Source organism: Solea senegalensis, linkage group LG14 (assembly GCF_019176455.1).
Source record: "Solea senegalensis isolate Sse05_10M linkage group LG14, IFAPA_SoseM_1, whole genome shotgun sequence".
NCBI lineage: Eukaryota > Metazoa > Chordata > Actinopteri > Pleuronectiformes > Soleidae > Solea > Solea senegalensis.
The window spans coordinates 9,560,711-9,575,613 of NC_058034.1; the positions used below are offsets into that span (position 1 = coordinate 9,560,711).

Genomic DNA, 14,903 nt, shown 5'->3' on the forward strand with positions numbered 1-14,903 from the left:
TGTTAAATCACAATATTTTTACAAGTTTCTAGTACTTGTTATTTCTACTACCTGCAAGTGTGATGCTGACGAATACCAGTTGCAACACAACATTTAATTTGACTCGCTATCTCTATATTATCTCTATATTGTATCTAACTTTCTTTGTCTCACCCTCCACAACATATAGATTTAGACTTTATGCTTCTGTTTTCCTTCTCCGACCATTTAAGTTGATCTTCTGTGGTGATTTTAGAAGCGTTTCTATCTTTGCATGTGTGCGTGGACTGGTCCCCAAGTCATCCTGAATGACCTTGCATCCTCATTATTCTTTGCAGCCAGGCACTTCAAAGCAAGCGGCGGGACAGCAGGGTAGAAATGAGGAAGTTGTGTCTGATCTCACACTGATTTCTGCTCTGACTGATACATACATGCACGCCGCTTGCTCGCACTAAAACAACCAACATTATTACGAGAATAGGAAGAGGAGAGCCTTTAATGTTGTACTCACAAGAGGATGCTGTGTATCCAGAGTTGTAAATAATTCATGACATCTTGCCAAGCATTTGCTAATATCACTCAGTTATAGTTCAGTGGGTTACCGCATGTTTTTAGCACTACAGCTCCATCAGGCTCGAGATATCCTGCAGTCTAACCAAAAAAAAGTGAGATTCTGCAAGAAATTCTTGTTCTGTTGAAAATCACTCATTCATAGATGGGAGTTGGGGCTGTAGGCTAATTTTAGAAGGGTCATTTTTTGTCCTAGTAAGCACAAAAAGAGATAGGCACTATTCAAATTTAGGAATTGGTTACATTATCATCTATGTGACATTCCCTCCAGCATCCAAGATGATTTCATGATAGTTTGGTGTTGAGGTTCACTTAAACTCCACCCCCACCCTCCTCCATCTTTCACACATATCGCACTCACTCACTCACTCTATCTGCCTTTCTGTTACCCCCTCCTTCTTTCTGACAGGCGTGACATGGAATTGGTAAGGAAAGAACCCCACTTCTGTGCAGAGCTGGTTGTAGGCTGTGCTGCTGAGTGGCTGGCAAATCGCAGCACTTCTGCCTCAGGAGATAGAGTCATTTGAATTGTATTCCTCAGCCCGCCGAGTGCTACCCTGGATATTATCATCAAATGGGCAGCACAGCACAACGACTCTGACACACCAGTTAAATCTGACGTCTGAAGTAAAATGAAGAGTCAATATTTTTGCTGTGTATGCATCTGGTGGGAAGGCTGTGGCGGTTGCCGAGTTTGCCCGTGTTTCAGTTCAAGTGTGCTGCATTCAAAGATGTGCAAAATGTGCCTGTCTGCCATCCCACTTTTCAACCGTTCTTAGCAGGTAATTACTGGCTCACCCATGAAATACTAACATGGTGCTGGCACACTGGTGATGCTGGTAAGGTGACATAGGTCATCATGTAATTATGACTCTTTCCTTCTCCTTTTATTGTCTCTGCATAATCAGCTCCATCAGGGCTGGAATAATTGATCCCCCATTTATGCTAATGTTATGGATCTGGAGAGGAGAGGAGCAAATACTCAGCCATGTTGTCTTTCGTCAGTGACATTTAAAACTGAACAAAGAAAGTGTTACATTCAAGTCAGATAGCAGGATGTTTTCAATGACAGCCCGGAGACGAGAATGGGGGCACCAGGTTGCGACTGTATGAACCAAACCCAACACTGAATGGGAATGAGACCTTCAGATGTATTTCATTGCTGCCTGTTCAGGAACCTTTACTTGTTTATTAACTGATGGTGGTAAATTAGATCCCTCTCATGCATGCAGAGTCTCACCAATTAATCCCCTCACCAACTAGGCTGCATGATGCTCTAAACACAGACAAGACAGCTCCATACAGGCTTGCCGGCTCACCCACAGAGATACATATGGGCACATTTGCACACCCACCTACAGTCCAAACATCCGCATACAAAACCATGCACGTGTACAGTCGTGCAAATTCGTTTTATCTGCCAACAAGTCCATTGTAGAACAAAATGATCAAAGGAGAGAATGTTATCCAAGCAGATGAATAATTTAATAATAAGCACACGCCAATCCTTTCTCGTTTGTATTTGAATTCTAAATTCTGTATACAGCCCAACAAGTGAATGCATATTACTTTTGGGAGTTTTTCTTGTGTCAATCAAAGATTGACACGACTCAAATCTCACTTTTGAGCGCAAGTTTTTTGTAAATATATTCCAGTAATCTGCCCTCAGTTTGACTGATATGAGAAACAAACCTTCTATTCAAACTGCCAAATTACACTTTACAGGCCCCTTTCATTTAATCACAATATGACAAAATTATAATGTATCAGACCATGGTCTCACAGATACCACAGAATCCCTTAGTTCTTTCATGTCAATCACCTGTCAGGCTGCAGCTGATAGGCTGCCAGCGGCCCAGCAGGCTGCCTGTGGCAGGAAAAGGTAATTCTCACTCATAGGAAGTTTTTCAGTCACTCTTCATTACACAAGCAAACCACTTGTCCTCCCAGTGGTCTCTCCACGGAGAGTGGTTATAATGAAAATGTTCCACGTGTATGAAAAAGGCTTATTTTATTAGAATTACTGTAAAAAAATGTCTGAAGCATCCAGTTCCATCCCCGTGCCAGCCACCAAAGCTCCCCATGCCAGACTGATGCTTACACATAACCAGTTAACAAAACCTTTACACCAAGGAGCATCTGCCGCATTGTTCCCTGGACAGTGCTCTCCTTTGAGGAATGTCCTCAGAGAGAGGCAACATGGTAGAGAGGAAGTCTGCGATGGCTTTATCTCAATCCACCCTGCCACTCACCCAGCACACACATCAATCACTGCCCAACAGCCTCAGATCCAAGCAGCCCCTTGGATGCAATTTGTCACAGTTTCATAGGCACTGACATGCTTCTAAAAAGCTGAACAAATATGCGTGTGATAACAGTGTAGATTTTCTTGGTGGGTCTTAATCAAAATGATCAGCTTTCTCAGCAAGAAATACAAATAATAATAGTAGTTTTATAGCTATTTTCAAAACAAGGATGCAATAGACAATAAAATAAATAAAACAAAACAATAGAAAGGACACAGCAACTGGGGTCATTTTTTCTGCTGCTTTTATTTAATAGTTGTTTTTTTTTACTCAAAAGAATAATATCATGTTAGGTATTAGAAAAGCAAAAGACAATCTGAGTGAAAAACCTAAATCTGAGCTTTAATTCTTCTTCAACATTCTCTTTTACACACTGTTCTTTCTTTAGCATGAATTTCTCCATCCAGGAAAAAGATTACCCATGAATAGAGCCTACATTATTCAGTGGCTGGTGCTGCATTAACCAGTCAAATGCTTCAGACAGCATGGTGAAAGGACACTTCAGTAACGGGGATACATGATGTCATGCTTTCAAGAGCAATTGCCATTCTCAGTGAGCCCCTCCATGGGAGCAAGCTGCTAAGAGGTGGCTGTGATGGGACCAATTTAATGCCCCGTTATGCAAATAAATCATCTCAATTGACCATCACTCTCCTTAAAGAATGGACTGAGTGGGTGCAGGAAGTGGTGTCTTTAAAACATCTTTAGAAAAACAACCGGCCAAAGTCCCAGCTGCCAAAATTAAGTGCGGTAAGTCAAAAAAAGGTAAAGCAATGCATCACAACTCTCACCGACGAGGCATGACAAAGGTGTATGACAGGAAACTAATGGCTGTCCTGGTGACCTCACATTTAAGAGCCGCCTGTCTTGTCTTTCCTCTGAAACATATCAGGATTTAAGTACTAAAAAAAAGCATTTTCATGATGTAAGGAGGAACAATGTTTGTTTTCATAGTACGATATTCCACAAAATCACATTCTAGAGAGTGACGCGCATGTCCTTTTTATTAAATGAGGAGATTCTCAGAGTTCTCATCCCCTTGTGACCCTGTGAAGAATCACACTGCACACTTGAGTTTCCCTCTGAATGGACAAGGTGCAGGAAAGTCGGAGTCTGGGCGAATTAATTTTGTCAGTGCCTAATTGCTTTTATTGGCCATGCCTGGCACCTCCTAATCCTGGATTATGATGATGCATTAACAGCTGTGACTGGCTGTTTACAAGGCATTTATTAGCCGGTGTCAACATAACGAGACAAATTCCACCTATCACATTAATCACCCCACTGCCAGGACTATGTCAATGCCAAGAGCAGAGCCGGATGAGGCATAGGCCCAAAGCTGAGCTGAAGCTGCCTCCTATTTTCCTAAATTAGCTATTGTTATATGGCAATCAAGGTTGGCTCCTCAGTCCTCAATCGCTGTCATTCCAGCAGTGAAGTGGTGATGTGGAACTTGACGTGAATAACAGACTGGAGGGTTTAATATAACGAGAGAAGAATTGTGAGATCAAATACAATGTGTGTTTTATTCCAGATATTATGATTCTGATTGAAGTCAGGTCACTTCATTACAGTATAACTAGTGTTTACCGAGAACTTATCTCTCCTTTCATTTTCTCTGTCCAACAATGAACTTACCTTCACTCTCCTGATCTCCTTTTCAAGAATATACATCATCCAAAAGACATAGCAAAATGTTATCATATGAAATGTTATGTTTTGTAATTGATTGAAGGCTGTTCAACCCATTTGTAAACAGCTATGGTCCAAAAGGTGTTACAGTATCTCACATTTATTTAATTTATGCTTTAGTTAACATTCTATTTACACTTTTAGTTATTCCAAGATACAAACTGGGTACTCACGTCATCTGGTTGCTAAAAAGTGATGCACAGAAATGAAGCTTACCTGACAGAAACAGCTGAGAAATGTCTTTGGAGATTGCCTTGCTGGCTTTGTCATAATGGATGCAGAGATTTGGATATTGCAATTTTGTGCTGTCACACGGACATCATCAAGTCACATAACCTTTTGCCCGAGAAACACTTTATCTGTGGAATTCTCTGATTCTATTTTAGGAACAATGTCAGGTCTCTGGCTTTGTGCTAACATTACTCTTCCAATTCTCTGGCCTGTCAAGATCTTCCGGACTTGACACATCGGTATTGTCAGTAAGGACCGTTCAGGATCACCTGCATGCTCAAGGTATTACGGTTGTCTCTGCGCAGTTTTTTATTTATTTATGTATTTATTTATTTATTTATTTGCAATGACAAGGGATCTTCAATCAACATCTCTTTAGTGACCAGTGCATGGATAAGCACAAGTGTACAAAATGTTTAATACTTAAATACATTTCAGTGATCAATTTATAGATTTATTACATCCATATTTTCGAACATGGTACCATGCTTTGTAGATGTTTGTAGACTTTGTACAAGGAGCAGCAAGACTGCATTGTGAAATGCGGGCTCCCGAAATGAATACGCGTTAGTGATAAGGAGCAGATGAGACGTCAGGAGAGCGCACAACGCAGTGGCACGTCTCCAAGCTGGAGCTGTTTGTTTCACTGTGCAGTAGTCTGAATTATATATAATTCTGATGGGCTTTGCTGCAATTCACCTATCACCTCTTTATTGTCAGCACAGGAGCCTGGTTGTGTTAGACCGTCCTCTGACAAACATGCAGTACAAAGATGTACCCCAGAAGAGCAGGGATTCAGTTCGCATCCAGCTAACAAACAGGCTGACTTTTGTTTGGTGTATGGGAAATTTGTGTTACTGGCCCAATTAATGCTGAATCATGACACTGAGATAGGAGCAGTGGGTGGGGTGCACCAGCATCCACCAGAACTGTGACTCTACCTCCTTTCACAGGAATGACTCCCTGCCTGCCATCTGTCAGTACTGGAAAGCTCTGGTGGCTTGCAGCAGGTTTTTACCGAACCCACAGACATGTCTGCTTTTCCCTGTCAGAGACTGTGCAGTGCATGAACCTTGATCCGTAACCAGCCACGGGGCGAGAAACTGGTCTCATTGAAACCCATGAAAATTCTCTTAGTTGTGTTATTGACCTACGACATAATCAGATGGGGGCTGTACATTGGCACACAGTAAAGTTAAGAGAGCATTACTGCCAGTAAAGCCACTTTAGTGTAATTGGGTGTTGTAGCTAAGTGCTATTTAATTGTCTGACTCCTCTCGCTGAATCTTTCATGCAACTCTATACGCTGCAAACAAACATATCACAACACTAGTAATGTCTCCTTATTAGTTATTCATGGCATTGCTTGCTTCATTTATTTTTTTCTTTTCATCTTTTTTTTTTTCTGTGCAACACTAAAAGCAAACAGAGAATTCATTCTGAGCTGTAATACGAAAGCAGAGGTGGGCCTTGTGCTGCCGGTGGGAAGTGAGGTATCCGTCATGAAATATGACTTTGATGAAGTAGACTGAAATCCGACAGGAGACAGAATCATGAGCAAATTACAAATAGTGTGAGTACAAACTCCTGTTTTCATGTACTATCAAACCTCTGGCCTCCATGAATAATAGTCTAATGGCGCTTTTCCACTACACAGTCCCGGCACGACTCTAAACGGTTTGGTTGGTTTTTATTACAATATGGGTGGAGTCATCACTGCGTGGCTGCATGGCACTACTGTGACTTCATTTTACACACACAAACTAGTGACTAGTGACTTGTAAAGCAGTTCTTTTTCATATACTGGATCCTTAGACTCAGTTCATTCCATAGATTTGTTCAGTATACGTGCTGCATGACCAGAGCACAGACTCCATCTGACACAGTCACTGAACTGAAATACAGCAGATGGGGTCATCGCGATCGGCACTTTGAGCAGTGCTGTCGCTAAATAAACCAGACTCCTCTGTTACATGTTGAGATTTCAGACATTTCCTTGCTGAATGTAGAAGATTAACCCACGTTTTCGGGATTTAAGTCTTCTTCACTGATCTACAGTTGGCCATTATTCGGTTTGATTCTTGTATCGGACATTGTGCTCACAATTCCAGTGAAAACACTTTCTGACAATCAGTGGCCGGCAGTCGGACGACGTCACGTATAGTTTCGGCTCAGCTCGCTTGGAACCTCGCAAGAGCAGGTAATAAAAAAAGTAGCAGGTACTATCACTAATTGGGTTTTGTGTGTTGTGGAAAAGTGCCATAAAATTATACTGATGCGTCCAAAAGTCATTTCCTTAAACAGAATGAGACTGAATCATGAAATGTGCTTCTCTTGCCTCTGATACCTTATCTTTGCAGGCCCCCATTATAATAAACCTGATGTGAGGCTCATAAATCAAGTTCATGCCTCCCTATCAGATACATGATGGTTAAAACAATGTATGATTAAAAAATCTTGTTCAGTTTATCTCCAGTGTATTCAATTAAATGAACCCATCTTGTCCTAGACATAAGGGACACACTTTAACAGTGTGATTTCACTGCTGTCAACTGCAGACTGAAGGAACAGAGAGCAAAGACATGAAAGTATATGACTCCAATCGAAACACCAGAATGGATACTGGATGTGACCTCAAGGTCATGGACCAGCTGTGAGAGTGACCGCCAATGATCTTTGACTTAGACCCATAGCAGATTGGGTGGGCAAGAAGAGCAAGGGCAGCCTCACAGGTCTGGTGTCTGGTGTAGCAGTCGTTCAAGAATATCTTCTGAGGAATAACAGTCACTTTTTTTCTTCATCATCATGATTGGTATTAACTGTACACCTCAACAGTACGGTATGTTCTATGTCGTGCCACTTCCTGCATGTTAGCCACCCAGATATTCAAAGTTCTAATTACATTTTATTGACACTTCTGATTTCCTCCATTTTAAAAGGTTGAATTTAACTGGGTTCTTTTGCAAATAAAAAAAAAAGTCTTAATTTATCACTTTCAAAAATATTTACTGATCAGATACTTTGAAAAGTCACCAAGCTGAATAAAGGTCTGAACTGAGCTGTGTATAATTTTAAAAATGTCACCTGTGATGAATAGATACTGGCTTGTAAATTCAGTTCATGTTACCTGTATGATTTCAGCACAGAATATGGACTGCTCCACTATTATATTTACTATTCTGACAGACTATTCCCACTTAATGAATATTTCACAGCACTCCAAAAACAAGGGCATTTTGTGACATGTGTTTTTAAGAACTTACAAATATCATTGTTTTTATACACGTTGTGTATAACATTATGTTGTACTGAATAAATGTCCTAAAAATGTGATGGTGTATGTCCGGTGAATTGAATTCAGCTATGAATATTAATAATACATGCTGGTAATATAGTTTCACAAATTCTTCTTAATGACAGTGACAGTAAAGGAAGAGCAGAAGCGGCGGGGCTTGCATAACAAATGTAAATCTAAATTTAATCATATTTACTCCAGTGTAAAGTAGATAGGCTATTATTCAAAAGCCACTATGATATATAGCATACCACACCATATAAATTCCTGAGTAAAAATGTAAGAAACACACATGAACACACCCACTCCGAGACCTTCTGAGGTGAGTTTCCTCCCACATACCATAACCTCACACAGCCCTGATCTAGATGAACAGGCACTATCATTGAGAGCATGTGACTCAGACCAAAATAAAACAAAAAGGTGTGTGAACATGTCTGATGTTAAACGTTGGCATTAACTGCCATCTGGTGGCTAACACTGACATCATGGGAAGACAGCAAAATCTGTGTAGAATTCAGTGGTAATGATGAGAGGACACTGTGGCTAAAGTCATCATTAATGGTAGTTTCACATGAATCTTTAATAATCAGGCATGAGCTCAAATGTTGTCCCATGAAGTCATCCACTGTGTCTGGCTCATTAGCTTCCGTCTTTTAGCATTCAAAGGTTGTAGCAGTGTGAACCAGCAAAAGGCTGACTTTTTGTGTTCTTTAAAACTGTTAAATTTAAAATAATTAAAGTGAATGAATAAGGAAATTATATAATGACAGGGTTTATCCCAAACAAAAAAATAACAGCCTATAGGGATGCGAAGTGTCTGTGGTATTCAAGATTAGGTTTATTAACACGTTGAAATTGTTTTATTTGTTTAATTCCCAAATCCCTAATTATAATATGAGATCAGTCAGTAATCACCTAAAATTTAGCACAACAAACTTCTCCAAATATGACATTAGATTCCAAGTACCTCTCTGTTGTGACAATTTATCCTCTCATTTTTAAGAAGTTAGACATTCATTCATTCATTCATTCATGCATTCATTGTATTCTGCTTTATCCTCAACTTGAGGGCCACGGGGCAGTTGTAGCCAATCCCAACTGATCTAGGGCAAAAGACAGGGTAAACTTTGGACAAGTCGCCAGTGCATCACTGAGCCAACACACAGAGACAAACATCCACTCTCACATTCACACCTATGGTCAACTTAGTGTCTATTTAACCTCAGAGCTAGCGTTAGGGTTAGAGTTAGGGTTATACTAAAAGGCTACAAACACACAAGTGAGTACTATAAAGCGCAATGGAATATAAATGTAGGTGAAAAATATACAGTGTGCAAGTAATAATTTATAATGATTCACACACATGTCTGCGCAGCATTCATTGTGAGGACAGTCATAGACACAATGCATTCCCTCGCCCCCGACCTTAACCATTACAACTAAATGTCGAACCCTAAACCCTAACCCTAAAACCATTAAAACCATGTCTTAACCCTCAAACGGCTCTTTTAAGTAGTGACAGAAGGTGGCGGCCAGTCAAAATGTCCTCGCTCCCTTAGGTTTAAGGTTTTTGGTCCTCACAAAGATACCCATACAAGAATATTCACGTACACGATATGTGTTGCATTCGCGTGCTTTCAGAAATATTGAGCTTTGTTTATACCAATACGCATACATCGCTATGCAGAGGAACATTGTGGGTTTTGAATTTGTTATTTATGCCCCAAAACATGTATAATACAACGAAGCATTTTGACTTTGCCATGAGTAATATTACAATCCGTATTTGTATATAACGAACAGAGAAATGACGATGTGTTCACAGCTACCGGATGCACCTGAATGCAGCAATGGAGGCAGCTGCGCAGAGTGAGTGAACACAGAGCACGCCTCTGCCAGCGAGCTACAGTGTGTCAACAGGCGCTAGAATGTCGGGTAAGAGTTTCCGAGTCAGCGACGGGGACTGGATTTGTCCCGATAAAAAGTAAGTGCTTTTCTATTCTTTGAACAATTTAGCGTTGGTCACACTGTGTTGCGAATCTTAGCCACAAGCCTCCGTTGACTTTGCTGGACGTGCTAGCATGCACACGCTAGTTAGCTCTGGCCTTGCAGCATTTGCACCAAGTCAATGTTAACAGCGAAATTAATTAGCTAACGTTTCCCTTACTTTGTTTATTTAATGAACAGTTAACAGCGTACATCCGTTATGCCAAGTGTGCATGTAAGATTGGAGTTAGAATTGTGCTTAAAATAGTGTCAACAAAATAGAGCTTAGACATGAAGACGCGTAGACTTTGTCCTCAGCATGCTAACTGTCGTTAGCCGGTGTGCCTTGAAGTTCCCATTCACTATTGTAGGTTGGTGGTTCAGACAGGGTTGGAGAAGCCAAGTTGCCACGAGTGGAGTTAGCCATATCATGTTGCGAGAGAAGTGCATTAACAGCGTCTAAAGTGACGGACAAGCCAGCTGCAGGGTTCAGTGTGTAGGCCTCTGACTGCAGGGCTGGATGTGTACATGATGTTAAAACAATTTTTTTTCCATTACGATTACTAATGCTATGTCAACAAAATCAACAAACATACGATGTTTGCTCCTGAGGTAAAGTTGAGACACAAGTAAATTGTGGTTAAAAGCTTTGTAATGGACATGAAACAGCAAACACTTGTCAAACAGTATAACATTTTAGAACACAGAGGTACATTTTTCAAAGTAATGCTTAATATAAGGGGTTCAGCCACATGGTAACAATGGATACCTACTCTAATGGTAGGAGTGGCTCTGATTGTGTGTTTCTGCTGCTGTAGCACATCTGCTGCAATATTAAAACTTTTGCATACCTTGGTTGTAACGAGTCTGACGTCTGGCATCAAAAAGGTATTTTTGGCCTAGATAATTGTTACACTCTGGATTTTGTTTGGACCAGTCTCTGGACATGGTTGTGCAGCAGTTTTTGATGGCACGAGAAACCTCACAGAAAAGCAAATCTCCACGAAGGCTGTAGACGTTGAGTACCCTATTTCATAAATAGAGTATACAGTTGTTGGAAAATAAATAATCCAATCAAAAACCCCCATTGCCAAAACAAATTTGATTCAATAACTGTTCATGACGGACAGACCGATTTGGATCACTATCAGAAATCTTTGAAGCTATAGCTATATATTTCTCGTGCTTAAAGATTTGCTTTATTTTTCCCCTTAAACCAAGCCTTTTGAGTTATGTATTTTATTTGCAGAGGTGATGTTTACACATGCTCAATATTTGCCTGATTATATAACGTGCTTCACGTGTTTGATGTGTCACAGGTGTGGAAATGTGAATTTTGCAAGAAGAACTAGTTGTAACAGATGTGGCAGGGGTGAGTCCTTCTTGCTATGCTCATTACCGTAGCTTCCCTTCTTCTTGAAAAATGCTGCAGCAAAAAAATACCATTGTTTTGTTTCTGCAGAGAAAACCACAGAGGCAAAGATGATGAAAGCAGGAGGAACAGAGATTGGGAAAACCCTGGCTGAGAAGAGCAGAGGCCTCTTCAGTGCAAATGATTGGCAATGCAAAACGTATGTGTTTTTTGTAAATCCCAGTGAAGGGTTTGTGGGATTTCATCCTCAGTAGTACTACATAATTAACAGTGTCTCTCATTTGAGTGTGAAAGAACAACGCAGTGTAACCATTTGATGTGATGACCTGATGCGTTTTTTCGTTTCCTCTTGGATTCCATAAAGGTGTGGCAATGTGAACTGGGCGAGACGGTCAGAGTGCAACATGTGTAACACACCCAAATATGCCAAGTTGGAAGAGAGAACAGGTAATGCAACAATTACACGAATAGTTCATTTCTTTTTGCCTTTCACTGTCGTATATTGACCTTTTTTCTGATCTGCTCACAGGTTATGGTGGAGGTTTCAATGAAAGGGAAAATGTAGAATACATTGAACGGGAGGAATCAGATGGTGAATATGATGAGGTAAAAAAAAAAATCATAGATCAAATGTAATATTTAGTCATTTTATCACTAATGCCAGTACTTTGATCTAAGTCTAACTCTCCTGATAGTTGTGGTGATATGGAGTGTGTTCTCTTCTTAATACTGCAGTTTGGAAGGAAAAAGAAAAAGTATCGTGGGAAGACCAACAGCACATCTTCCTCAAAAAGTGAAAAGAAAGAGGTCCCAAAAGTGGCGAAGGAGGAAGATGAAGAAGAAGAAGAGGAGGAAGATGGTGACGTGTCAAAGTACAAATTGGATGTAAGTGGTGGCTGGAGTTGGAAATTCAAACAAACCGAAACAAGCTAATACTAAATATTTTGTTGAAATTTCATTCTCTAGGATGAAGACGACGAAGACGACGAAGATGGAGACCTGTCAAAGTATGACCTAGATGCCAGTGATGAAGAAGACAAGCCAGCCAAGAAAAAGGGAAGCCGCTCAGGATCGTCCCGTTCATCCTCGCGCTCCTCCAGCTCCAGTTCTCGGTCGAGGTCCAGGTAAAAGGGTACAGGTCAAGGGTAACTCCGGGCAAAATGTCAGTATCTGCTCAATCTTCCTTCTGATTCACTGATCACCATCAATAAAATGTCCTGTTCTGTTGATTTGTTGTTTTCCCTCCTCTGAACCCCTCCCCCTCTCTGCTGTAAGACGAGTAATCTGCAGTATGAATGCATTTTTTTTTCCTATTATCTTTGATGGGTTTTGAGATTTCTGACATAAGATGGAAGGGACAGCAGTATTTATGTTATACCCTTGATTTTAAATCATTTTTTAAAGCACATTGAGAGTTCCTCTTCTACATATCTTATTAATTTACCTGTTGCAGTCTAATGAAATTATTAGCTTCAGGATTTGGCTGTTCTTCATTCACCTGACAGTGATTTGATAATATGAATGAGCAAGACAAGTATTATCAAGACCTAAGTGGTGTCAGATATTTTGGATGTGAATTACTACATAAACCACATATACAGCTTTGTTTTTGTTTGGAAAATATTGGAAAGACTGTTTTTGTTTTTCAGGTCCCGCTCTAGAAGCTCATCCAGTTCCAGATCTGGATCTCGCTCCAGGTCCCACTCCAGGTGAATGAGGTGACATGCACTTTCTCCCTTTGAGAGAGTGTATGTATGGGGCTGCACACTCGAGCAGTTTTAAGTTTTAACAGAAAAGGGAATCTTATGTAGAGTTTACTTCATATACTCCTGGTCCCTTTTCTTAACCTGGCCATTATGTTTTCGGTCATTAGCATCTACAGTGGTTTTCAGTCACACGATTTGCTCCCAGTGAAATACTTACAAAATTTAAAGAAAGTAACATGCTCGAAAAGTTGAATAGCCCGGGTCTGCTAGGAAATTCAGTAGTAGCTAAGTATTCCTTTTATTTTGGTAGTCTCACAGCATCGCGGTGAAAAATGCTCGTATAAATTCAGTGCCACTTATTCAGAGACGCTTGATAAATGCCGATCCTGGTGAAGATGTTGCCTGTACCTCACTGACCTCAGTACTTGGTTTATTCCTCCAAAAGATCCAGCTCCAGGTCTGGAAAGGGCTCCTCTCCCAGGAAGAGGTCCCGCTCACCCTCTTCCTCTCCCGAGAGGGGACAGAAACGCAGCCGCTCCAGGTCTTCGTCTGGAGGGAGAAAACGGAGGCGGTCTAGATCACATTCGTCCGAAAGGTTTGGGTTTCTGTGGAATACCACAATGGCACTGATTGTTATTAGCCATCAGATGCCTCGCTTATCGGAATTTATTGAAACATTTTTGCATTTTGACGTGTTACGTTGTGTGTTTAATTGTAATTGTGTGATTTTTATATATGCACAACTTCATTTCACTATACGCGCCTGCTGACCTTGTTCTTCTTCCCGTGGTGTTTGTGTGATTTCAGGCGCGGCGGCCATTCCTCTGGATCCTCCCATTCTGGCTCCAGTTCAAAAAAGGCATAACTTTATTAGAGCCTGTCAGTCCAATAACAAAAGGAAAATTAAAAACAAGTGCATGTTGTGTTATAAAATAGCGACCACATCCAATGACTATGCTGTTCATTCTCACAGAACCTGGAAAGTCTTATTTCCCTTAAAAGAAAGACGGCAGCGCCACGATTCTCTCAGCTCGTTACGTGCCCTCTTTGAAACCAGATACAACCCCCAATCTGTGACAAGTGTCAGTAACTGTAGGTGTCCACTAAACATACGTACGTGTATGGTCTAATGAGGCTGTATCTTATTTCCCATTCATTCTGCTTTAATTCTACTCAACTGGAGAGAACTTAGTAAGCCATTGGCCCTTGGAAACATCTGAGATTGTTATTCTTTTTAAAAAGCAGCTTTTTTTTTTGATTAAGTAAGGGTGGACTACATTAGCACCAATTTAAAATATCAGATGTAGCAATGAATTTTGGCCTGTTCTATTGTTTCTGGTTTTTATAAAATGTATTTGCTTTTGCATTTTCAAGGTAAGTATTTTCCTTTGATATTGCTTGTTTTTTTGTTTGTTTTTTATTAACGCAGTAGGTTCAAAATTCTTGAAATGATATGTGCGTCTGAGTAAATGTATGATTTATTTTCTTTAGTCTAACACGATTGAGACCTAATGACAGTTCAGTTATTCATATACGTGGGAAATGAACTGAAAATAGACATTTTTGCTCCAGATTAGTGCAAACATTACAAAAGTAACAGCCGCATGTCCTGTTAATGGTAGAATGTCAATTAATTCTTATCATGATAATGGTGGAACATCTAAAGAAGACATGTAAATAAAATCCTGTCGACCCTGTTGCTTCTTAGTGCTTGATTTGACTGAGGTAAGGGTTGTTCTCAGTGTTACCAATGCTATGTATAA

General features: G+C 40.3%; 1 protein-coding gene across 2 annotated transcripts; it reads left to right on the forward strand.

The window, feature by feature from the left end:
- Positions 1-9,928: 9,928 nt before the first annotated feature.
- On the forward strand, positions 9,929-14,839 carry zranb2 (zinc finger, RAN-binding domain containing 2). 2 transcript variants are annotated; one of them, XM_044044203.1, is made up of 10 exons: positions 9,932-10,060; positions 11,382-11,434; positions 11,525-11,633; positions 11,799-11,881; positions 11,964-12,040; positions 12,170-12,319; positions 12,401-12,558; positions 13,084-13,143; positions 13,586-13,735; positions 13,948-14,839. In XM_044044203.1, the coding sequence occupies exons 1-10, from the start codon at positions 10,005-10,007 to the stop codon at positions 14,003-14,005; spliced, it is 954 nt and encodes a 317-aa protein (XP_043900138.1). In that variant the 5' UTR covers positions 9,932-10,004; the 3' UTR covers positions 14,006-14,839. The 2 variants fall into 2 exon arrangements, with proteins under 2 accessions (XP_043900137.1, XP_043900138.1); XM_044044202.1 differs by having other exon boundaries at positions 9,929-10,060; positions 13,586-14,839.
- Positions 14,840-14,903: the final 64 nt, after the last annotated feature.

Excerpts from the sequence above, each read along its gene's own strand:
- zranb2 (XM_044044202.1), top strand. The coding sequence starts at position 10,005 with ATGTCGGGTAAGAGTTTCCGAGTCAGCGACGGGGACTGGATTTGTCCC. Across the intron at positions 10,061-11,381 it reads TGGATTTGTCCCGATAAAAA|GTGTGGAAATGTGAATTTTG; the intron begins GTAAGTGCTTTT and ends GATGTGTCACAG. Across the intron at positions 12,320-12,400 it reads TGTCAAAGTACAAATTGGAT|GATGAAGACGACGAAGACGA; the intron begins GTAAGTGGTGGC and ends TTCATTCTCTAG.